This window comes from Asterias rubens, chromosome 10, assembly GCF_902459465.1.
Source record: "Asterias rubens chromosome 10, eAstRub1.3, whole genome shotgun sequence".
Taxonomy (NCBI): domain Eukaryota; kingdom Metazoa; phylum Echinodermata; class Asteroidea; order Forcipulatida; family Asteriidae; genus Asterias; species Asterias rubens.
Genome location: NC_047071.1, coordinates 15,778,963 through 15,803,784, shown reverse-complemented (window position 1 = coordinate 15,803,784; position 24,822 = coordinate 15,778,963). Strand labels below are relative to the sequence as shown.

The 24,822-nt window shown below is 40.3% G+C and overlaps 2 protein-coding genes across 3 annotated transcripts; one reads left to right on the top strand and one right to left on the bottom strand.

Annotated features, from left to right (window-relative positions):
* Window positions 1-238: 238 nt before the first annotated feature.
* LOC117295398 (regulator of G-protein signaling 9-binding protein-like) lies at window positions 239-5,581 on the bottom strand. The gene is made up of 7 exons (XM_033778034.1): window positions 5,437-5,581; window positions 4,378-4,563; window positions 3,599-3,765; window positions 2,720-2,850; window positions 1,915-2,050; window positions 1,395-1,542; window positions 239-600 (listed from the first exon to the last, which is right to left on the bottom strand). Exons 2-7 carry the CDS (start codon window positions 4,501-4,503, stop codon window positions 478-480), a joined length of 831 nt encoding a protein of 276 aa, XP_033633925.1. The 5' UTR covers window positions 4,504-4,563; window positions 5,437-5,581; the 3' UTR covers window positions 239-477.
* Window positions 5,582-6,797: 1,216 nt separating this feature from the next.
* On the top strand, window positions 6,798-20,475 carry LOC117295397 (ubiquilin-4-like). Of its 2 annotated transcripts, none has more exons than XM_033778033.1 (13): window positions 6,798-6,938; window positions 8,245-8,347; window positions 9,900-9,949; window positions 10,798-11,007; window positions 11,698-11,823; window positions 12,542-12,670; window positions 13,636-13,768; window positions 14,341-14,475; window positions 15,130-15,275; window positions 17,809-17,892; window positions 18,308-18,423; window positions 19,013-19,313; window positions 20,086-20,475. In XM_033778033.1, exons 1-13 carry the CDS (start codon window positions 6,831-6,833, stop codon window positions 20,224-20,226), a joined length of 1,782 nt encoding a protein of 593 aa, XP_033633924.1. In that variant the 5' UTR covers window positions 6,798-6,830; the 3' UTR covers window positions 20,227-20,475. The 2 variants fall into 2 exon arrangements, with proteins under 2 accessions (XP_033633924.1, XP_033633923.1); XM_033778032.1 differs by having other exon boundaries at window positions 10,792-11,007.
* The last annotated feature ends 4,347 nt before the right edge of the window (window positions 20,476-24,822 follow it).

The following is a 24,822-nucleotide window of genomic DNA, read 5'->3' as shown; positions in this document are numbered from 1 at the left end:
ATATAATGATCCACACAAGTATCACTTGAAATTGCGTGGTTTTTCTTTTACCTCGTCGACTAACACGGTCGGCCATTTATGGGAGTCAAATTTTTGACTCCCATAAATGGTCGACCATGTTATTTCGCAAAGTAAAAGGAAAACCACGCAATTTACAGGCAATTGTGTGTGGATCATTGTATTCTTCTTTTAAAACATCTTTCTAACCATATGCATTTTATAACAAACGGTTACAAACGCTTTTCAAAGACCAACTCGATCGATTCAAGGCAACGTGTTCCTTTAAGTAGCATTTAGTGAGAAATATTGTATAAATGCACTTACAGTATTCCATAGTGATCAATACACACAAAGTTCAGAGCCCAAAAGGCTTGCATTATATAAAAAGACTGAAAATTAAAACACTTTTTTAAGTGTTTATACTTGCCTTCTAGTTGACGGTGAAAAATCGACAATTGCTCATGAAATGAACTTTTTTTAAGGCTTGTCAAACTTGACAAGGCAGACCACCAGAACGATGGTGAAGGCAACCAGGGAAAGGAGAGCGACGGATACCAGGCAGATGCACTTCCGTCTCTGCTGTGGGTCGTACGCCGTCTCCTGTAAGTTGAGTAATGAGAGAGAAATAGTACATCCCATGGAAACTAAACGTCAAGTAGTAAACCACAAGGAAAATTGACTGAGTAGATTTTTTTTTTCTTTTGTGGGGGGGGGGGGGGGTGGGGCGGTGTTGAACACTTTACTGGAGCAAGACTTAAATTTAAACCGTTGAAATTGAATCAATGTTTTCGAAAAATTTCTTTTGAATAAAGAAACATTTTCTGAATTTTATTCTCAGCTTGGTATTCTTCAGTTTTCTTCTCAAGCGGTTCAAAGGGTATTGATTAAAAACATGCAAAGTTTCAAATTACACTTGACTTGGTAAGTTGAGATTTACTATCCAGATTGAATCTCACCTATCGGGTCAAACTCGCACTCCCTTAGTTGTTGTTGTTGGATTTTTTTTATGAGGTATCGTCCAACTCACACGACCGGTCGGCCACTACAAGGTGAGGATTACACTTTACTGATTTGGGCTGTTCACAAGGGGCAAGTTGCCACCTTCTCCAGGGGCAGTGAAACGGGGCTATCCCCTTCGCAGTCCGTAAGGATATAGGCATGGTCATCCACTACGAGCCCAGTTGGTGGAGCAGAATGCACTACCTTCCCAACACTTAAACATGAACAAGCAGATACACATCTCAAAACATATCTATTTCGGAAACCATAGCCTTGAAACTTTTGGTTGTCTTCTGTATAAGCAGAGTTCTTGTTTTTTTGCGCCAGGAGTGTCATCATTGACAGACATGGCGCACTAGAAATGTTCAATATTGTTATTTTTATTATAAACTTACAGTGCCATTAGATGAAGCAATATCACTCAATGATGTCTGTGACTTCTCGTAGTCCAGCTTGTAGTCTAATAAAGGCTCGATCATCCAGGGCTTGATGTCTACACGACGATGCATCTCAGAGATCAGGTTGCGCAGCTGCAAGATGTCTCTAGAAATGCAACCAAACTCACTTTTAATTAACATTGTCACAGAAACTTAGCTCACCCCATATACATTTTGGGGTTTAGTACACCCCTCGAGGGCAAATGGCACCCCCTGGGTGTTCATGAACCCCGTCGCAATGTGCATTAATTGCATAATGTACCATCGCAAGCAAACTACAGGCTGCTCCAAAAAAATGTATAGACCTAACCAGGCTGGTTCACACGCGCTGCGTTTCCACTGCGAACGCAGTGCGCAGAGCCCAAGCCAGAGATGGAGCCCAAGCCAAGGTTTAAGAAAGGCCTCTAGTCACAAAACAAAATTACAGAAATTACCAAAATTCTGATACAAATCAAACTGGCCAATGATTTTCTCTTACCTCTCGAGGTGTCGTAAGTCCTCTCTCTCCAACACCATTCTATCCACAGAGGGTATATCAAGATTCTCTACATTGACTGGGATGTTATCCAACCCTATGGGCTCCATTACACCAGTGTTGATCAGAATATGGGGACCTGCGAAAGGAACATTGAAAGAAAAAGATGTCTCAAGATTTACATCAGTGAACTTTTTGATGAGGGACCGCCTAACATCACAAGGCCGGACGGCCACGTCAAGATGGACTACACTCACTTAGTTTATTTAGGCTGTCGACCCAAATCAATTGTAGCCAAAAGCACGTTGGCACCTACTCCTGGGGCTGAAGCGTGGTCACCCCCTTCACAGTCCATAAGGATCTAAGCATGGGTATCATCCACTTGGAGCTTGACTGGTAGAGCAGAATACACTACCCTCCCAGTTTGTAACGAAGCACTTATGGTTAAACGCCTTGCTCTAAGGGCACAAGTGTCAGGACCAGGATTTAAACCCTCAATCAACTACTGACACCAGAGCTTGGGTTTGGTAAACTAGAACGCTCAGCCATGACACGCCACAAAGGTGTACAGCAACAAGGGTCATTTTTACTAAACAAAAAGACCCAATGGTTACAAAGACCAACAACCAATGTTTAACATATTATTCCCAAAAAAGCATATTCTTTATTGTCGTCATTTAATTGGAAACACTTTTGAACTCATTCTCCACAGAATAACTTCAAATTATCACGACCGAGATTCAAACCCACGACTGTCGGAACTTGAGTTCGGTGCTCAGCCATTAAACACTATAAATGCACTATCTACCTGCATGAATTGGGAATGCCTTCTCCAGCTCCAAGGCCTTCCGCATGTGACCTTCAAAAAGCTCTGCACAGGATAGAAACATATTCCACAGTCTCTCGTAGTCCCCACGCTCCGACTTGAAATCAAAATCCCTGCAGTTGAAAAGATTGAGTAAAACAGACGTCCTTAACACGACTGAGAAACACTGCAGGAGATTTGAATCGAAATTACTCTACAAATTAAATTTAAATCTACAATCACAATCTGCTTCATCCTTACAATCACACTGACAATTCATCTGGGAGATTTTGCCACAGGCATCCCAAACCCAGTCTGTACCTCCCATTGGTATAAGAGGACCACTTATGGAAATGAAAAACCTAGCTAAGACTCTTTCTATGTTCCCTGCATTATTTGGAGATGTCAGGTTGGGGTGTAGCGATATTTGTCTACACCTCCCACCTATAGGGCCTCGTTTCGAATCCCACCGGTGGCACTACATGGATTGGGTTTTCAGTCCCTACCCGACTGCATGGGTTTTCCCTGGAACAACTCTCTGGAGTTTTTCCCCCACATCTAAAAATGAAATTTTCTTCTTTGTCTTCTCTCCAAGAGGTTCTTGGCTAGTGCAATAATTAAGCTCACTTTTGTAAGAGTCCTTGGCTTCACAGCCAGAATAGACCGATCCATTAAGCTCCACCCCATTGCGTATTGGCCAATCACAACGCAACGAAGGTCCGACACTAAGGTCTGACATGCGTGCGCGTATGCTTGGCGCGCGCGGCAGAGTTGTGCAGAAAGGCATTGGAGAGCCCCACGTGTTTTTGCTCACCTGTGCGTCGTGGGCGGAGCTTCTGGATCGGTCTATTAATAAATGAAATGAAATTTAAGCTAACTCACGCCTTGAGGTGTGGGATGAGTGTTTGCTTGCTGCGTCTTGCCAACTCCCCGGCTTTGTGTCTTGTCTTCTTGAGTTCATCGCGAAGGTACTCCGAGTCACTGGAGCCACCGAGGGCTAAGACTAAGTCATGGTATCGAGCCGTCTCTGTGTTGAACTCCTTGACAAGCTGGTATACAAAGCATACACAACAGGAGGAGTTGTTAGGAGATATTTGTAATGGCAGTTATATGCCATTACACAGAAACCATGTCTTATAGTAGTAAAACATCCCATGAAATTTGCCGCAATACTGCATGGCCAAACCAAATCTATTTTGTTGCAGTAACAGGTTTTATCATCGCCTTAAATGTATGGTCATCGATAGGCTTTTGTCAACATAATGCTCATTTATCGTTTGATTGGCCATGCTCTTCGGAGATCTGAGGTGCCTCTCTTGCTACCTTCTTAAATCCACAAAACCAGCCATCTGAACCCTTTCGACAGGGTAGAAGCCTCCGCTGTACCTACATCACAGCTAATAGACGACCTCAATGCCATTGGCCTACAACACGATCAAGCTGTCCAAGCTGCCAGCTAATCAAGCTGCCCTGGATCGGCCTGGATGGCACAGCAGATTTTCTAACATTGGACAAACCCGTCGTCACACTGTCTCGAGCCGAGTTTGGCCCGAGTAGCATCATTAGATCATTGCCCGAGTGGCAATGATCTAACTGTAGCTGTAACTGACGTCGCCGGTCGGACACGGCCTACCTTCAACTAAAAACCCTAAAACACTCACATTTTGACACTCGTCTGTTCCACACAGCTCTATGTCTTCATCGTTGTTCTCTGTGTGCATAGTTGACTGCACTGGTGTACTGCTATGACGGCGAATAACAGTGTCCTCAATGTGTGCATGGACCATTCTGATGAGGACTTCTGAATGTAATCTGAATGGCAGTAAATGTGGACTGAAGGACTGTAGCTGTAGTGTAGAAAGTAATGAGCTAAAATATTATATTTTGTAATCTGTATTAAAAATTAAGAAGTGAAATGGTGGTCAGATGGTCAGATACAGGCAGCACTTGTATTGTAACCCACTATACCGCTTCATCACACTCTGACACAGCAGGAGCCTATTGTAGTTTTACACACATTTAAATTTTTCGAAAGTGTCGACCAATGTCCGACACTTTCGCAAAAATTAAAACGGGATGTTGGATCAACTTTTGTATTCACTTTTTTTGACAGTAAGTTACGTTTTTAGATAACGTAAAAATCTCACGCATAGCTGGCCTCTGGACTTGGCATCTCTGAATCATTGAGGTAAATTAGATACTATATTATTTCATATCGAATGAAAAAGTGGTGGCGCCGTACTGAAACTTTTCCACCTTTTTGGCAAGATATCCACTTCCTGCTGCCAGCCAGTGCCAGTACCACATTCCCACCAACAACCAAACAAACATAAAAATAGCAACAAATCCACATTTTATTTCAAACCATTTCATAAGGTTTATCGCGATTCAGAAACGCAATGCATTGTGGGAAGGAATATGGGGCGGTTTCTATGCAGTTTCTACAACTCACAACGCCTATACCTTTGTGTGGGTTCTCCTGATATTTTGCTATTCACGATGAACCTTATTGTCAAATTTTACAAAAATCATTTTGTAGTCATGTCATCACAACACTCAATCAAAACAACTACACAGTGCACAATACATGGGTATTCCAATACATACATGCCATTGCCAGAACCACAAAACGGTCAACACACCACACCACACAAACCATCCGAGTACTCATCTGTCATCAATCATGATGGAATAAACGCAATGCTTTTTCATATTTTTACCTTTTCTCAGAGGCTGAAAATCATCTCACATGACCCTTAACTGCTTAACTTTCACATGGATTTTTTGTGATCGTTGAATAAGTCTACACATCCATCGTTGTAAAATATTACATGCACATGATTATTCAATATTCATAATAGTGAGTGAAAATTGTGTACATCTGTTGTGTATGTTGCTGTATGTAATGCCATGACATGCGCGTTGTATGTGTGGTGGGTTTTTTAAGGGGGCGGGGGGGGGGTGACTGCTAGTCTTGGTGCCATCCGTTGTTACTACTCAACAGTGAAAAGGAGGGCGCTATTACAGAACACCGTTCGTCGTCGGCGGCGTCGCGCACGTTTTGAGTAATCTTCGTTCGTGAGAGACGAGGGGCGTGTCTCAGTCTAAAGTGGCGGAGCATCAAGAACTCAAGGTGTCCAGTGCAATAATTGTTACTGTGTAAAACCATGGAGGAATGGTAACCCCCCGCCCCCCCCCCAAAAAAAAAAAAATAAATAAATAAATAAAAAAATAAAATACTTGGTGGAAAAAATAGTAGCCTAGTCAAACTTTAAACTGTCCAGCGGGCCGGGCAGTTTTCACAAAATAACTAATTATTGGTCTCAATGTGTATTATACTCATCTGATACTGTTTTAATGTTAAAATAAATAAAACGGCGGGGACCAGAAAAGAAGAGGTCCCGTGGTCGAAAAAAGGTTGTGAGATTTGTTTAGTTGCGAAATCCTGATGGGAGCACACCATTGCCTGGATTTCACTCTTGCTATGAGAGGCGGCCCCATTTTTCAGCTGCAGTGATTTTATCTATATTGAAGTTCTTGAAAATACACTTGAAGTTGAAGCCGTCAAGTTGATTTCTGCCAAAAGAGCTGCATGCACAGAAACATATCTAAAGCCAGCACAACATAAATATCATTTACTCTCCCCAGCTTACCCGACCGAAATAATGTCACATGTACCATTCGTGAGCGTGACTGTTGCTCTAGCTCTATGGGTTTAAAGTGACTATCTTGCTTATTTCTGCTGTTCATGTGTACAGTTAGCGGTTTTTAGTGTAAGGAGAAGGGATCGAATTACTCGCCCCCCCCCCCCCCAAACAAAAAACACTCTTGTAAGTTATATCATGGAGGTAGAATTTTACCTCCTTACCTCCATGGTTATATTGGCTTCTCCCCGTGTTTATCTTCAGTTTGCATACTCCTCAAAATGTGTAGTTTGTGATCATAACTGATTCTAACTTGATAAGTTTTACTTTCTCCATGGTTTTACCATGGAGCAATAACTCCATTAATGGCCTTGCCAAAGAAAAATCTGCCGCAACTTTTACGATGTAAAATGAATATTACCCAGAGTGCAGTGCGCTTTGTACAATGATGTCAGCATGCAACGTTCAAGATGGCGGAAGAAATAGCCATTGAAAGTACAAACCTGATAAATATTATTGTGAAAACAGCTAAAGATAAAGAGACAATCTCCGTGGAAGCAACAGCCACGATAAAAGAGGTAATAATTAACACCATGTGATTTTTTAAAGAATAAATTATGTTCATGAAAGTATGTTATTTTACTGGAAAGTTGACCGTTGACACAAATTTTGCCTATGTTGCCCAAATTACGGACAGTTCAGTAAAGTTACGCAAATTCATTTTATGTTTGCTTACTGAGTTATAACTTAAACTTGATGATCAGTTGTGTAGCACATTTTTGTATGCATGCAATTTTAGTGACAAACAATCAAAGCACATATTGCCAGTCATGCCTGTCTACCTCTGTCTAGTCTGTTGTTGTGGCCCGGTTTGGATGTCAGCAGCAGGGTCTGGCTGGTGCCTGTTTTTTGCACAGTCATTCATGATCACCAGTCACGATAACTTAAAAAAAAAATTAAAAGCCGACAATTAAGTTAGCCAACAACTGATGATGCTGGATAACAACTGATGACACAACATGGTTGTATTAAATGTGATTAAAAAAAACTAATTTTTAAAGAGAAATAAAGCCCTAAAATATATGTAAACAGAGTAATAAATATCCAATTTATTTTTCAATCTGTTGAAAAGAGGTGTTCAAATTCAAATCAATGACAATGTAATGTGCGAAAACTATTTTTTTACCAGGAAGTTTCAAAAATGCTAATTTGTCTTTGGTCCGTAATTTTGACAACCAAAGCAAATGCCATGAGTAACTTTTTAAAGTGTTTGTTTTGTTTAGTATTTACAATAATTTAAACAAGTTTGTGTCGGCAAAGCTACAATGAACTTTGTGATAAATGCCCTGACAGCAGACCAGCCGCCTGTAGTGACCATGTTGCACATTGATGCACAAATGAAACCCACTGTTATGCCCCTAACTGTTATGCCTCATCAATTAACAAATTCAAGTCTGAACTTGAAAATCATTGGAAGCGCCACCCATTGAAATACCGCCCTTATCAATGTGAACCCAATGCAGTAATGAGTAAAGAATGGCACATAAGCTGTAGCTTCAATCAAGCCTCAACACCAAAGTAAAACCAAAGTAAAGTAAATAACTTAAAAAAATGGTACTGCCCAGGAGATTAGTTCCAACAAGTCAATAGACAACATGACAGACCTACAACCAAAAATTTATTCTTATAGTATGCTATTCACTACTTTACTTAAAATCAATTTTAATCGGTCATTATTCAGGAAGAAAAAGCAATAGTGAAATTCAGCACATTTTATTTGTAGAAGGTTGTTAACTTGTTTTTGAACAACTTGAGAACTTTAGCTTGGAAGTTGGAGTTTAACAACATATAATATACATGTATTGTCTTTCTTTTTTCCAAAAGTTTAAGGAGGAGATCTCAAAGAAGTTCAAGTCACCACCGGAGCAACTCTGCTGTATATTTGCCGGGAAAATTCTTAAAGATGGCGACACCTTAGAAACACACTGTAAGAAGATTTTCTCTCAGTCATCTTTTTTGTTCTTTTTATTGCACTTTTATTAAGATGGGGGATAGCGTAATCAGTATTACAACTGGTGACCATGAGTGCCCTGTATGCACAGTTATCAAACAGTAAAAAGCAAACATAGTAAAATACAGAGCAATAAAGACTTGTAATGGGGGGGGGAAAGCTCATTGAACCTTCATCAAGGTGATGCTATGTTGTGTTTAATCAATTCAGCAGGCCTAGGATTCTTTGTGAGGTGATCTTAAAGGAACACGTTGCCTTGGTCTATAAAAAAGCGTTTGTATTCGTTTGTTACAAAATGCATACGATTGGAAAGATGTTTTAAAAGTGGAATACAATGATCCACACAAATTTGCCTCAAAATTGCGTGGTTTTCCATTTACTTTGCGAACTAACATGGTCGGCCATTGAGTCAAAAATTTGACTCCCATAAATGGCCGACCATGTTAGTCAATGAGGTAAAAGGAAAACCGTGCAATTTCGAGGCATGTTTGTGTGGATCATTGTAGTCTACTTTTACAACATCTTTCTACCCATATGCATTTTATAACAAACGGTTACAAACACTTTTCAAAGACCAACTCGACCGATACAAGGCAAGGTATTCCTTTTAGTGTAAAAACTAGCAACCTTTTGAGAAAGTATTCACATATTTTAATAAGCACACTATCTCATGCCAACATTATGTACATTGACAGAGTAATAATATTACATGTAGCTGTATAAGTTTGTAAAGACCTATATGTGCAAGTTGTACCAGCATAAAATTTGTACACTGCAATTAGACAAGTAAAGCTAGTATACATGTACATGTACATACATTGTACATACTTAACTGTATGACTTGCAGTAAATGATTTATCTTGTATCGAGCATCTAGCAAAATGCTACATAAAATTGCTTCTCAAAAAAGTTGCTTCTCAAAAATCAGCATTTGCATCTCAGTGCATTTATTAGCATACACTGTGTTCAAACAAACGTGCAGTCTACATGTAAATGTTTCGCTGTCCACAATTGGTGGCAGAAATAATTTCCTGGACTTGAGGATCTTAGGAAAATTTAAGGGAATTCCAAACCCAAATGGTTTTAAATAGCAGTCAGGTAGTGGTTACCGTTTTTTTGGTTTAGGTATTCTTCTTTTTAAGATGTATTCATTCTAAACTTGACTTCACAAAGTTGGGCATTGTTTTGAAGTGAATCATCTCCATTTAAAAAAAATAGTTATGTGTTGTACATTAAGATTAAGTTATTGTACATCAAAACTAGAATTCCAAGCCAATAATGGTTGGTTTTATGGTATCAGCGGTCATGTAGCATTTATTTGAGGTACTGTACTCTTTCGCCATTTAATGAACTTAGATGTAATAATTCTAAACTTTATTTTATATAATCGGGGCAACATACATGTACAATCCAAGTGAATCATCTCCATTTTAAAAATCTACGGTACATCTAGAATAAATCTAGCCTTCAGCGATGTTTAGTTGATATGTATATTTAGAATGTTTACGATTGTTTGATACTTTTTCAGCAATTAAGGATGGGTTGACTGTGCATCTTGTAATACGGTCTGCAAACAAGGTACGTTGCTAAATCTCCTGTGTTTCCAAATTCTTCAATACAATCTCAACAAATTTCTTTCTTCAAGCGTTTTAGAATTGTTTTTTAGCTTGTCTTAATTAAATACGATATTCAGGGAGAATGCTATATGGAAGTGACAACAACTTCCTGGCAAAATTTTTGTTTTTGAATGTACCATTCTTAATACAAATTAATGATAAGATTAATAAATCTTATAAAGTGCCAACTCGCGCAAGTGTGTAAACATCTGCAATCGGGGACCCTCCTTTGTTCAACTCTTTGTGATGGCAACCGTGGACCCCATTGTATTCCTTTGTGATAGCAACCGTGGACCCATTGTCCCTTTTGTTATAGGTCCCCAGTTTGAATGTGGAAACAAACCCCCTGCCACCCGAGGCTCTTCACTGTATACAAATAAACAAACAACCCCCACCTACCAATCAAACTACACAAAAAGGAATCATGAAGTCTTCTGCACTTCTGAAGTCTTCTGCAAATTTAAATAATAGAAGCAATTCAGTTAAAATTCCAGGCCTTTAATTTCGATCTTGAAAAGGCATAGCAATTTTCCTCTGGTAAGGGACACATCTATGAGGGAAAAGGTAAATTTGTATTGGAAATTTGCAAAGGGTACTACAGTAAAAGCACAGGGCACCATGGCAATTGCTGTGGGTACCGTAAAGCACATGGCACCAAGGCAGTTGCTGTGGGTACCGTAAAGCACATGGCACCAAGGCAGTTGCTGTGGGTACCGTAAAGCACATGGCACCAAGGCAGTTGCTGTGGGTGCTGTGGGTTATTCCAAGGCCTGAAATTCCTTCTTCTTCTTTTTTTTTGGCCAGGCACAGGAGCAAGCGGCCAGTGCAGGTACTGCACCCCCACCATCAACGGCCACCAGTACGCCTACAAGCAATGAGCCCACTAGTGGCTCTAACCCAGCTCCCCCAGGTGGCCAGAGTAACCCCTTCCTGTCTGGGCTAGGTGGGTTGAGTGGTCTCAACAATCTTGGGTTTGGCTCGGCTAACTTCATGGAGACTCAGCAACAGATGCAGCAGCAGGTATGAAAGTATTTACAATATGTTTCTGGGCTCCCATTTCACAAACAGCTTAGATTGATCTTAAGATGTCCTGACATCTCCCCATGCACAAACTAGCATATCGGGCTAATACTGCTGAATTGCGTGCTGATCCGCGCAAATTTTGGCCAATATGCAAAAAAAACATTACTTTTTTTCCAATTTACCCCCTTTTTTCCCCAATTTTTTTTAGGAAAATATCTTTTTGAAATCTGTCTCTTTCTCCTGAAGACAAAAAGACAACTTATTACACCTGCGGTTCTTTTCAGAACCACAACAACTCAAAGGTATTTCATATTCAGGGTGTTACCGCGCTCCTTACAAGATAGGAACAGGATCGTCTTAATCATTAACTCCGGGAAAGATGGGATCTGAAAAATAGTATCTATATGTACTTCAAATTCTGAAAGTTTTTTGCCAACCTCAAATCTCAAATAGAAACGAAGGATTCTCATCAACTCTTTTGGGGAGAAAGTTGATAGACCCTTTCGCTATCAAAATAACAATTGCTTGTCTTTGGAACAGGCATTCCAACCTTGTTTAAGTCCAAACATTTTTATGTGGAATTACATACGGAGAGGAGGATATTAGAGGATTGAGGTCACCTGTAGGCAAAAATGCATATGGAGTAAAAAATTGTAATTGACATCGTTGATTTTGTTCTTAATGCAGCTACTGAGCAACCCTGAAATGATGCAACAAGTACTGAACAACCCCCTGATCCAGAACCTAATGCAGAACCCTGAACTGATGAGACAGATGATAATGGGAAATCCAGAGATGCAGAATCTCATTGAGGTAGGGTACCAGACTGTTCTGGATTAGCGGCTGTGGCTGTTGCTTTTTCTAAAGTTAGCCTATGCTTCAATGCATGGTTATAAAGACGCAGCCGTAGCCGCCAATATGAACCTGGCCCTTGGCTGCTATGCATACGAGCAATGTGTCTTTTAGGAATTATAACTGTACACAGTTATTTACCATTCATACCACAGTAGTAAATGGTTTTGAACGATGTATCAACTTATTTTGAAAAGGTACCAAAAGTGGGAGGGTTATAAACTTCATTTAAACAACAGTTACTCTTAAAGGGTTTTTCTACCTTTTGCAGGTAAATTTGTTGGCAGTGACATATCCCTACTCACTGTGAATGAACATGGTAGGAGTTTCAGCTTCATAAGTCGTCTTTTTTTTTGAGAAAAAAAAGGGAAAATCACGTAACGTTATACATGCTTAAAAATTTGTTCTGAAATTGTTTTACTGGTTTCTTAAAAACTACAGCACCTCAGCAAGAAGTATATTTTAATGGAAGCTTTCTACCATCAAAATCTTAAAACTGTGTCAGGAGGGTTTATTTGGTGTCGTAAAAAAAGTACCCGAACCCTTTAAGTGTGAGCAATAAGTAACTGTTGACATATTCTGAAGACTGACCTAACAGTTTTTTTTTGTCTTCAGAAAGACTCTGCTCGGGTCGAAACGTCAAGTCATTAAACTTTTGTTTGCATTGTCTCCTATACAGCGCAACCCAGAGATCAGTCATGTGTTGAATAATCCAGACTTATTGAGACAGACAATGGACATGGCAAGGAATCCAGCCATGATGCAAGAGATGATGCGCACACAGGACAGAGCACTCAGTAACCTAGAGGTAGGCAAACCTAATGTTCTCCCTAAGATTTCTCAAAAAATGGGCGGCATTTTGGACCCAATTTGGGATGTTTTGACAAAGCATGCTGAGTTGAAATGAAAGGAGGTCTTCAAAACGTTTTCTACTTGGTGTTTATCTTGTGTGGTTTTGTTAATTACTGTGGAATCTGGAGCATTCTAAATGGTTTTATCTTTGTTGTAAAAAATCAAGTATAAGAAGTTGTGCCTATCGACCGTAATGTGAGATGGCACAATGTCTGTTGCTTATCACTGCTCCAAGCATACCGATCTTATCCAAGTCAAAACACCTTGGTGTTAAGTTACTATAGACTGCAGGCCTGGAACTCCATCTTTAAACAAGGTGAAAGGTCATGGCCATTCTCATTTTGCAAAGGGCATTTCCATTGGAGAACCCAAAAGTCAATGGGGAACTTTTGAAGGGCACCAAGGCCAAGACCAAGGGCAACGGCCGTGGGCGGTGTGTAATTCCAGGCCTGATAGTGCAGGATTCAAGAAGATCTCTAACCAAAGATACAAGGTGATAGTTAAAGACACTGGACACTATTGGTAATTGTCAAAGACCAGTCGTCTCACTTGGTGTATCTCGACATATGCATAAAATAATAAACCTGTGAATCTTAGAGCTCAATTGGTCGTGAAAGTTGCGAGATAATAATGAAAGAAAAAGCACCCTTGTCACACGTAGTTTCAGAAGCTTGATTTTGAGACCTCAATATATAATTCCGAGATCTCAAAATTAAATTCGTGGAAAATTACTTCTTTCTCGAAAACTACGAGGTAGCCGTTTCTCAGAACGTTTTATACTATCAACAGCTCCCCATTACTCAGTACCAAGTAAGGTTGTATGCTAATAATTATTTTGAGTAATTACCAATAGTGTCCACTGCCTTTAAAGGGAACTAGCTTCTGTGTAATCATGCATGATTTGTTTTCTTACCCATATAGAGTATCCCTGGCGGTTACAATGCCCTAAGGCGTATGTACACTGATATACAAGAGCCCATGTTGAATGCAGCTCAAGAGCAACTCGGTGGAAATCCCTTCGCTGCTTTATTCAACAATCCTGACAATTCAACAGGTAAGCCTCAATAGATCGTTGAGTCTGTGCCAAAAAACGCCTTCTAAACTTGCACTTGTGTAACATGGGAGTTTGAATTGAAAAGAACAAAAATAGTGTCTTACTTAAAATAGCCCTGATGTACACACAAACTGGTACCCACCAAGATATGACATTTTTGCATGGAGTGCGTTCGTGCCTTACATGGGGACCAGGTATACCACTACTATCACAGTCAAACAGTTTGGTTGTTGAGTTACTGTATGGTTTTGTGCACTAGTAGACTGATCATGTTTAGGTTCAGGCACATTATAGAAATCGGGAGGCAAACAGTTTTAGGGTTGATTTTTTGGGGGCTGGCTGCTAACAACTAGCTGAGTGAAATTTGGGTACATGATGCAAGAACCATGTTTTAAATTTCACTGTGTAAAATTGCCTTTGATGGTGGCCTAGATGCCCCCTCTCAAACATGCCAACAAATGTGAGAGCATCACGCACATCATGACCTAAAACTGTGAACTTCATTTTGTTTCTCAAGATGAAGTCTAGAAGTTCTAATTTTGTGTTTTCATTACTCTCTTTTCACACCTCAGGCCAGCAGGGGCGTGAGAACACACAACCCCTCCCCAATCCCTGGGCGCCCGCCTCAAGACCTGCCGGAACCCCAACAACAGGGTCTACCACAACCCCAACCTCAACAGGTACCACTCCAGGTGTATCAAATCCAGGTATGTATATATTGTATAGCACTGTCCGACGTTGTAGCTTTGTTTGCGTGATTTAAGAACCTGGATTATCCTGAAAAAGCACCAAATCCCATTTTCCTCGAACACTCTCGATCGTATTTTATTATGGTCAATGTTGCTTGCTGCCAAAAGATGCCCTTAGTCTGCAACTGGAGCTTATTTTAGTCCCATTCTTGGCAATTGACCTTATGCATATGACGTCATTTCAGTAGGGCGCCCTCACCTAGAGGTCAAAAGGATGTTGTTCATTGGCCAATCCTGTGCGCCGCGCGTACAAATGTGTGCTTTTCGATAGTTTCGTCACTGTTTTACCTCTAAGATGGCGGCTGGTTTACGCCAATGCAAAAGGTCTATTCAGCTTCTCCGCTGTGAGTAAGATGCTAACTTCCCAAATGATTACCAGTACTTTGAGGTTAACCATTAGCATGGGATTTGTAAATTGAACTTATTCGTAAAGGGGTTTACACGTGCAGCGACGGAACTTCACCAATAACTAGTCAGCAAGACTAGTTAAGTTGGAGAAAATTCTGACTGACTCTCAGGTGGCATTTGGCCAGAGGACCACGGTTCCCAACGTAAACTTGACTATTAGAATCACACCTTAAAAATAAATATTTGTTGATTCTGTCTCTCCAGCCAATGGTATTTTCAACACACCAGGCATGCAAAGCATGATGCAACAGGTGTCCAGCAACCCGCAGTTAGTGCAGAACATGCTTCAGGCACCTTACATGCAATCCATGTTGCAATCTATGGCTCGCAATCCAGAAATGGCAGAACAGGTGGGTAATAATAATAATAATAAAACAGTTTATTCATTCTGATTTGTCAAGAGGGCATCATGACGGGTTGTTTGAACGGATGATATAACACCAGTAAAAAGTGTTGAAACATGGGCGTGACACACGAGCTTGCACCTGTGCTTATAAGACAGTTTCTTCATTCCTATTGGTCGAGAGCAACGGCCGGGACAGTTGTGCCACATAACGCAATATGCGCGACGCGCACAGCAATCTCCTTATAAGGAGTTGTTTACCAGAGGGCCTTACCATTTCATAGCTGGAGGGGTGTTGTGTTGAAGAAATCATTTTAATTTTGTGCATTTATTTTACTTTTTGACCAAAAAGTGTTGATGTTTTTTGACCGGAAAGGTATTTATGAATGGGAATCAAAGTATGTTGAATCGGTTTTCAACTAGTGGTTTAAACCCGCCGAGGCCTGGTTCTTTATAATTTACCTCGACTTCGTCTCGGTAAAATTATCAAGAACCAGGCCTCGGCGGATTTAAACCACTAGTTGAAAACCTTTTCACCACACATTGATTCCCTTAATAATAATCAGGTTTTAAACTTCGCTCTTGAGGGGGCTCAGCCTTTTCCCCTCTGGTAAGGGGCTCAGCCTTTTCCCCTCTGGTAAGGGGCTCAGCCTTTTCCCCTCTGGTAAGGGGCTCAGCCTTTTCCCCCCTGGTAAGGGGCTCAGCCTTTTCCCCTCTGGTAAGGGGCTCAGCCTTTTCCCCTCTGGTAAGGGGCTCAGGCTTTTCCCCTCTGGTTAGGGGCTCAGCCTTTTCCCCTCTGGTAAGGGGCTCAGCCTTTTCCCCTCTGGTAAGGGGTTCAGCCTTTTCCCCTCTGGTAAGGGGCTCAGCCTTTTCCCCTCTGGTAAGGGGCTCAGCCTTTTCCTCTCTGGTAAGGGGCTCAGCCTTTTCCCCTCTGGTAAGGGGCTCAGTCTTTTCCCCTCTGGTAAGGGGCTCAGCCTTTTCCCCTCTGGTAAGGGGCTCAGCCTTTTCCCCTCTGGTAAGGGGCTCAGTCTTTTCCCCTCTGGTAAGGGGCTCAGCCTTTTCCCCTCTGGTAAGGGGCTCAGCCTTTTCCCCCTCTGGTAAGGGGCTCAGCCTTTTCCCCTCTGGTAAGGGGCTCAGCCTTTTCCCCTCTGGTAAGGGGCTCAGCCTTTTCCCCTCTGGTAAGGGGCTCAGCCTTTTCCTCTCTGGTAAGGGGCTCAGCCTTTTCCCCTCTGGTAAGGGGCTCAGCCTTTTCCCCTCTGGTAAGGGGCTCAGCCTTTTCCCCTCTGGTAAGGGGCTCAGCCTTTTCCCCTCTGGTAAGGGGCTCAGGCTTTTCCCCTCTGGTAAGGGGCTCAGCCTTTTCCCCTCTGGTAAGGGGCTTAGCCTTTTCCCCTCTGGTAAGGGGCTTAGCCTTTTCCCCTCTGGTAAGGGGCTTAGCCTTTTCCCCTCTGGTAAGGGGCTTAGCCTTTTCCCCTCTGGTAAGGGGCTCAGCCTTTTCCCCTCTGGTAAGGGGCTCAGCCTTTTCCCCTCTGGTAAGGGGCTCAGCCTTTTCCCCTCTGGTAAGGTGCTCAGCCTTTTCCCCTCTGGTAAGGGGTACTTCTATAAGGAAAAAAGGGAAGTTGGCATTGGAACTTTGCAGAGCAAAAGCACAGGGCACCACGGCAATTGCTGTTGGTGCTGTGAGCTATTTCGAGACCTGTATAACAATGGACATTTATCAGAAAGACACTCCTGGTACATGACAGGATTGCCTTGGTTCACTTTTGGGCAACCCCTAGGCTTCTGTTTGCTTTTTTGTTTTTTTAATATGTGACGCGCTCTGTGAAAATGAGTCAGATGTAGGCAATTTCAGGAATTGAGTTGTATGCATGGCTGGAAAGAACACATCAGCAGCAGTAATTTGGTATGTGTCTAAGCTTTGGGGTGTATCGCGTTGCTGAGTTACTCCCGTTTGAAATTAGCCACTACACCATTTTTTTTTTTAAACGAATTACAAGTAAAATTGTATTTTAAACTACCATTGTGTGCAAAAGGATACAAATTAGACATAAGTATGACAACAAAATTGTTGTATTCATAGCTTTATTGCCTAAAAGTAAGTGTTCTAAAGGTTAACCATGCAACTAAAGATCTTAAAAAGAAATAAAAAGATTTTTATTTTTTTTATTTTATTTATTACATTTTCCACATTAAACTGTCCATAACTTAATATTGCATTGGGCGACATGTGACTCATTTTCACAGAGTGGGTCACATACAGGTATGTCTCTCATTGTTTTCCTAATGTTTTGAAATCCTACATTTTCTGTTATTGTTGCTGTGTGTTTTTGATGTTTTTAAGCCTGAAAGAATAATATAAAATAAAAGTTAATAAATAAATAAAGCCAAGCCAAGCTGGAGAGAGTGTCTAGTAGTCTGAGGTTTAATGGAAGAGCATTCCAAGGCGATGTTCCATATGAAAAATCATCTTTCGAGACATTTTTTAAGCACAACAATAATTTAAAATACCAACTAAACTAACAACAATTCTTTGTTGTGAACAGGCCTTGAGAGCAAGTCCGATGTATGCTGGAAATCCCGAGTTACTGCGACAGATGACCACAATGCTACCGAATTTCCTTCAACAGGTATTTCTTTCAACCTTAAAATAAAATTTAAATCTAAAATCTAAAAAAACAACTTCAGGAACTTGTTTCATAGCACTGCTAACTGCAAAGTTCTGCGCAAGCAGCCCGCAGAATCTTTTTTTTTGTGCAAGATGTTGTAAGTGCAGAGTTCTGTGGTAAGCAGTGTTAAGAAGTAAGGCCCTGGGTAAGCATGAATTTTTGTGCTAAGCTACTATGAAATTGGGCCCAGGTGTCACATTTTGAATCCACACTGTTCCACACTGAGATTTCACACGATTAAAGCAACCATACGTGTTCTTCTCTTATTAAAACATATGGCAGTGTGGCTATTTTTGTTGTGGTAAATTGTGGTGTATTTCCCCCAGTCCCATCAGAACATGTTAGTCAATATGGTGGTTTTATTTGTGTGTTATAGATGGAGAATCCTGAGGTGCGCAATGTAATGACCAATCCAAGGGCCATTCAAGCCATCATGCAGATACAACAAGGCATGCAGGAACTGCAGTCTGTGGCACCAGGCATTGTACCAGGGTAAGTCTGTCTCTAAATTAATGGCTGTGGCTACCTCTACAGCTCTGGCTGTGACTGCGGCTGTTGGTAAGGGTTTTACTTAGGGCGTCCTATAGATGCTGTAATCATGTGACAACCGAGCTGCAGCAGAGGCCATAACCACTACTTCTGAAAAAATAGTTTCACTGTTCATTATTTTAAAAACTTTTTTGTCTTAGGGAAAAAATTGTTTGTATCGCTTACCCGGTTGTGAAAAAAAAGCTGTTAAAATGTCTGGGTGTACTTATTTGTTTTTAGATTTAGTTACGATCTTGTTGAGTAGTGACATGATTATTTATTGTTGAACATGCTAAGAGCGTCTTTTTAGGCAAGTTTGTGTGCATTTTGTCAGCAAAAAATAGTGGAATAATTCATGTTTTGAGGTATGGTGGACACAATACTATGACACTTTTTGGTTTGGGTCTGTATACACCCAAACCAAGCAGTGCACTTCTAAAGTGTCTACCATACCTCAATAAGGCTAAAAGAGACAACTTTGTGCAGTTATTTTTGCTCATATCTGTTGTGGTTATTTGAAAAGATACTGAACTTGTTTTTTTACCATGTACAGACTTAGTGGTGGACTCGGCGCTGGTGGTGTAGGTGCACCTGGCTCAACCACCCCCACGCCCCAAGGAACCACACCCACCGCAGCTCCGACAGACTCAACGAGTAGCACCACTACTACCACGGCTACGGCCAGCACCACGCCCCCTAGCACCACACCCAGCACCACCTCATCGACGACTACTACCCCATCCCAAGGCCCAATGGGAGCACTGGACAGTAACCAGTGGAGTCAGATCATGACGCAGATGCTGGCTAATTTAGGAGGTGGTGGAACCACGCCACAGGGATCCATGACAGCGCAGGTGAGGACAGAGTTTGATGATGTGGTAGTTTTTTAGTTAAACCTGGCGTGTGATTTTTCCTGATTAAATTTTTTTTTCTCATTGGACTATAAAAACTGTTTTTTTATTTTTATTTAATTTTAATAATTGAACTGTTTGTTGGGATTACAATCTACTAAGGATAGCGGCAACACCAATACCATGAAATCTTTAAGAGCTGTGATGGCTCTGAAAAGATTTGGTGGTTTAATAACTCGGCATTTCATTAAGTTCGCTCTGATTGTCTTCAGAGCATACTGATCGACGCATCAAATTCATCTAAACCACCGGTTCTTTTCAGAACTACCACAACTCAAACAGAGACTATAGTGGTGTTACAGCAAACTTCAAATTTATTGGAAACTAGTGGAAGGGAAAATGTACTGTTCCTAAAGCCAATGATATATCATACTTTGAAGTGTGTGTGATAGTCACGTCAGGGTTCTCCCCAGGTTTTTTCAAAACTCTGGGGCAAACTCGACCTAAACTTTGAAAGTTTGGCCAAAAGATACTGAATTAAAACACGGTCTTTGGAATGGTTTTTACTTGGTGTTTATTAAAGCCTTACTATGAAATCTGGAGCACTATTGGTTTGAGATTGTTGTTTTTAGTGAAATTATTTTTGTTTTGCTCATCGGCCAAAATTTCCCTGTCAAGGCATGCAATTCATGCATTTCGGCCTAATATGATTGTTTGTACATGGGGAGAACCATGCATCTTAAGTTTCCTGTGTCTTTATTCTGTTCCTTTGCAGCAACCGCCAGAGGTGCGTTTCCGCCTACAGCTTGAGCAGCTTTCCAACATGGGCTTTGTCGACAGGGCTCGGAATATACAAGCGCTGATTTCAACTGGTGGAGATGTTAATGCAGCCATTGAACGTCTACTGGGATCCTGATTGATAGCATATAGTGTATTAAAGCCAGTGGTCAAAGCATGGTGACTTTGGCCTTTGGTCTTGGTATTGACCTTAACCCGGAGTGACCTTCAGGGAAGTCTGACCAAGATCTTGATGCAAGCAAGTTCAGGGCTTGACTAAAGTTCTTTCAAATATATAAACACAAAGGTGATTACACTTGTATTACACTTGTATTACACTTGTATTACACTTGTATTACACTTGTATTACACTTGTATTACACTTGTATTACACTTGTATTACACTTGTATTACACTTGTATTACACTTGTATTACACTTGTATTACACTTGTACTACACTTGTATTACATTTATATCACACTTGTATTACATGACCAAGAAATCATTTACTGGATAATTTGTATTGATTGACCATGTTGAGGTATGTTACTAACAAAACAACACTTCCACAAAGCAATTTGAGAAAATACTTATAATAATTCTCACTTATCGATCTATGCGGTCAGAGTCATGCAATAAGAATTATCCTGGAGGTCATAAAGGTCAATTCTGGATAAAGGTCAATACCAAAGGTCAAATGATTGTAACATAATATAAGTGAGCGCCTTGTTGGCTTGCATTTTCAAAAAAGAATTACCTGCAAGTGTGTGGGATCACTTGTTTTATGGGGCAATAGATCTTATCTTTAAAAATTCTATAATAAATCATTCTTACCGAGGAAAACAGGAAATGTGGAAAGTATGTATACATGCACCAAACGTCACCAATGGACAGTGAGCTCATTGCAGCCATCTTGGTCATACTCCTGGTAGCCTCTGATTACAAACACATGTAAGTCTCTTAAGGGACCAGGCTTTTTTCCCCTGAAGTAGTGGATATTGCTACAACTGTTGCTAATGGTGTTGCTATAGGACATGTTATACTTTAATGCATGAAAATGCGAAGATCCAGCCGTAGCCAGAGCCATGGCCGCCATTTCGGACGCAGCCTTGCATTGAAGTGTACATGAGAAATACAAGATGGCCGCACTGTGGTCAAGATCTATTGTGTGTCGTGATAAAACCTCGCTCAAATTATTACCTTTTTTGAAAGCGTATTGTAAAGCTTCATGTACATGTGTAAGAGAGTGCTAATAGAAAAAGTTTAAAATGTTAATGTATGTATCTATTGAAACATGTATTAAGTTATGCCTTGCATAGTCAATTAAGTTCACACGTATGCAAGTGTATCCATGACACAAATCCGTAGTTTGTACAATGTACACCATACTCGTGAATCACACATTGGCAAGTTTTGTGTTGATTGTGTAAAGTGGGGGAAAATTACGGGATCGGTATTATTTAATTTTAAGTACGTTTTACATGAGAGCTCTTCAAAAATATACTTCAACTGTTAATCAAAATGGGTTTCTGTAACGTGTATTAGTGTAGGTTTTAGTGTATTAGGGTAGAGTAGTCGTAAACTGTAACCACTTCACATAATACGGACTGAATACAAGCTTTTATTTTCAATGGTTGTTCATGAAATGGTTTATATACAAATGGATCTTCCCCCTTTGTAATTTGACAGCAATATTCTGTCCTTATGGCCCACAGAATTAGGCAAGTTATAGGGTCCTGTGAATTTGGGCTATGGGCCAAATTCCATAATGCCTGTAAGCACAAAAACCTGCTAAGCAAAGAAAAATATTGCTGAACAGAAACAGGTTCGCAGCCAAAATTACATTAAGTTTACATTGTTGTGACTGGTGCCCTACTCAATTTTTGCTTAGCAGAGAAATCTGTCAAGCAGTATTTTCTGCTGAACAGCTATATGAAATTGGGCTCTGATCAAGGGGTATCGATCTAGGCTGATACAGAAGCAATTACTGTCAGACAGTCGCAAGTCTTAAAATGGCTGTGTCGTCATGATCAAAGTAAGCCTGTGGTTGTTCCAAGTTACAGCACGTGTGTCCACGCTTCCAATTTACAGCACGTGTGTCCACGCTCTCCGTAGATATGATACGGAAAGAGGGCGCCCTCTTGCAGTCACTGGGTAAAAGTTCATAATTCCATGTTGAGCCTGCTTTGATCACGATGACAAACCCCTTTAAGGGGGCATGGCATTTTTCTCGGGTAAAGAGCATTTGATAAGAGTCCTAAAACTTTGAATTTGATGAAAGTTATTCTGTAATTTAAATACTTCAAGGTGAGTTGAAAGCTTTACACTTCAAAATCGCGTAACTTTATAAATAAGTGTTAACCATTGGTTATTACCAGATATGACATAACAAATTATTGTATCTTTAAGAATAGATGATTATCAATTGAACTTTAACAAACTTGAGACATGATTCTTTCAATGGGATTTCGTGACTGAGTGGTCTAGGGTTGTGGACTTAAGTCCTGTTACTTACAGACATGGGTTCAAATCCTGGCCTGGTCACTTGTCTCCCTTGAGCAAGGCTCTATATCATAATTTCTTCTCTCCACCCACTAGTACAAATGGGTTTGAACCAGATATGAACATCGCCCTGATGAGCCATATTGGCTTGGGACAGACTTTACTTTACTTACACAGGCTCAGTTTGTGTCCTATCTGATGTTATGTACTCTTTCCCTAGTTTTAATGTGATTTTGCTAGTTTTACCGTCTGTTGTTCGCACTAAGTTGTTATTGTGATGCAATGCAATGAACATTATTTGTCTGATGGTCTCCAAGTGCAAATTATTGTAATAATTGTTTTTTTCTGGGGCGAGGAAGGGGGTTGAAATTAAAATAATCTTAAGAACTTATCAAAAATTGCATAGTCGTCTGCGTTGTATTTTATAAAATCTCTGCTCATATACTAATACTGTGTTATACTTCTCTCTGCTTAGTCGTACCTGGGTTTGTGTTTTTTCTGGAAACTTGCACAAAAACGCTTGATTGTGTTTGCTTTTCAGCACCAAAGGATAAATGGATACCTGCGAGGGCTGAGATAGTCAATGTGCATGAGAAGTAGCAACTTGTTGGCCCATTGGTTGCCAGTGCTGCAAACTTAGACCTCAAGAGTGGGCCCAATCAACAGGGACTTTATTCTGTAGTGCAAGGTGGTTTGATTGTATACAAAAAAACACCAAATAAATTGCCCATTATAAACTTGTGAGAAATGCTCTTATTACAATGCCGTTTCTAAATGCCCTGCAATGCATTCTCATTGTAAACCAAGCTACATGTAGATTTTAAAATCTTAATCAGTCATTTGATTTCAATCATGACTTTGAAATTCAAAATCATAATCGGATAACACACAGCCTACTGTCGTGTGAGGTACTCAAAGTCAGGCATGAAAATAGTTCATTTATATGAAGTATATAGATGCATAAGCTACTACCGAAACTTGTGAAAAAACATTTTGTCTTTGCTCTTGTACAATTTGGGTAGCTGCACCAATTGCTCTTGTGTAGCCATTAAGGGAAAGTACAGGTTTGGTAGTTACTCAAAACAAATATTAACTTAAAAACTGACTTGGTAACGAGCAATGGAGAGCTGTTGGTAGTATAAGACATTGTGGGGAAACGACTCCCTCGGAAGTAACGTAGTTTTTGAGATGGAGGGAATTGCTCACTAAAATAATAAAAGACTTCTAGCTAGAAGTCTTTTATTCTTATCTGAAAGCACACAAATTCGTCCAACAAGGGTGTTTTTCTTTCATCATCTTCTCGCAACTCCGATGACCAATTGAGCTCAAATTTTCACAGGCTTGTTATTTTATGCTTATGAGGGGATACACCAAGTGAGGACACTGGTCTTTGACAATTACCAAATGTGTACCTTCCCTTTAGTAATGATTACCTTTTGCCCACTTATGATTGTGTAAGCTCTAATACAACTAGTGAACTCCAAATCAACCTTTCCTTTTTCTGTAAAATATGGCTGACAAAAACACAATACATTGTATGCATCGTCATAAATCAAACCGTGTTTTACCTTGTGGCATAGAATACTTGGTGATCAGTCTATCAAGCTGAGATGGGGAGAATAATGTTAATATCCAAACGTTTGTTGTGTGACTTCACTTAGATATAATGTAAAAACAAATAAATGGTAACAATAAAAAAGCAAGAAGTAGTGTACTTGTCATTTTTCTAAAATATCAATGCTTTCAAAATATTGAATCTTACATGAGTTTTCACTAAATGTTTGCTGATTTGTCAGTTCATGTTTGCTAATTTGTCAGAACTTTGTCATTTAGCCATGTTCCCTGTATGCCACACTGAAAAGATTGTCTGCATACTAAAAAGGGCCAGACTATTATCAATCCATCTTGTTTCCATCCCCTATTAAAAGCAAAGCATCTTAACCAAAAGTCGTACCGCATGGTGCCATTTGAGTAAGCAAGTGTTCTGTGATAGCAATGGTCATTTTCTGCACTTGCGTATTGTTGCATCAAAAGATCTGCTCACTAAAATGGCGTATATCTTAGACTTGTGGTGCTATACGAAAAAAATTATAAAGTGAGGCTGAGAAAAATGCAGCCTGGCACTTCTTTTTTCTTTATAGACCTCTTGCATATGACATCACAAGCCCCAAAACAGCGCCCTCATTGAGGTCAATGAAGACCATTGGCTGAAACTTCTGCTGAATAGCTCAT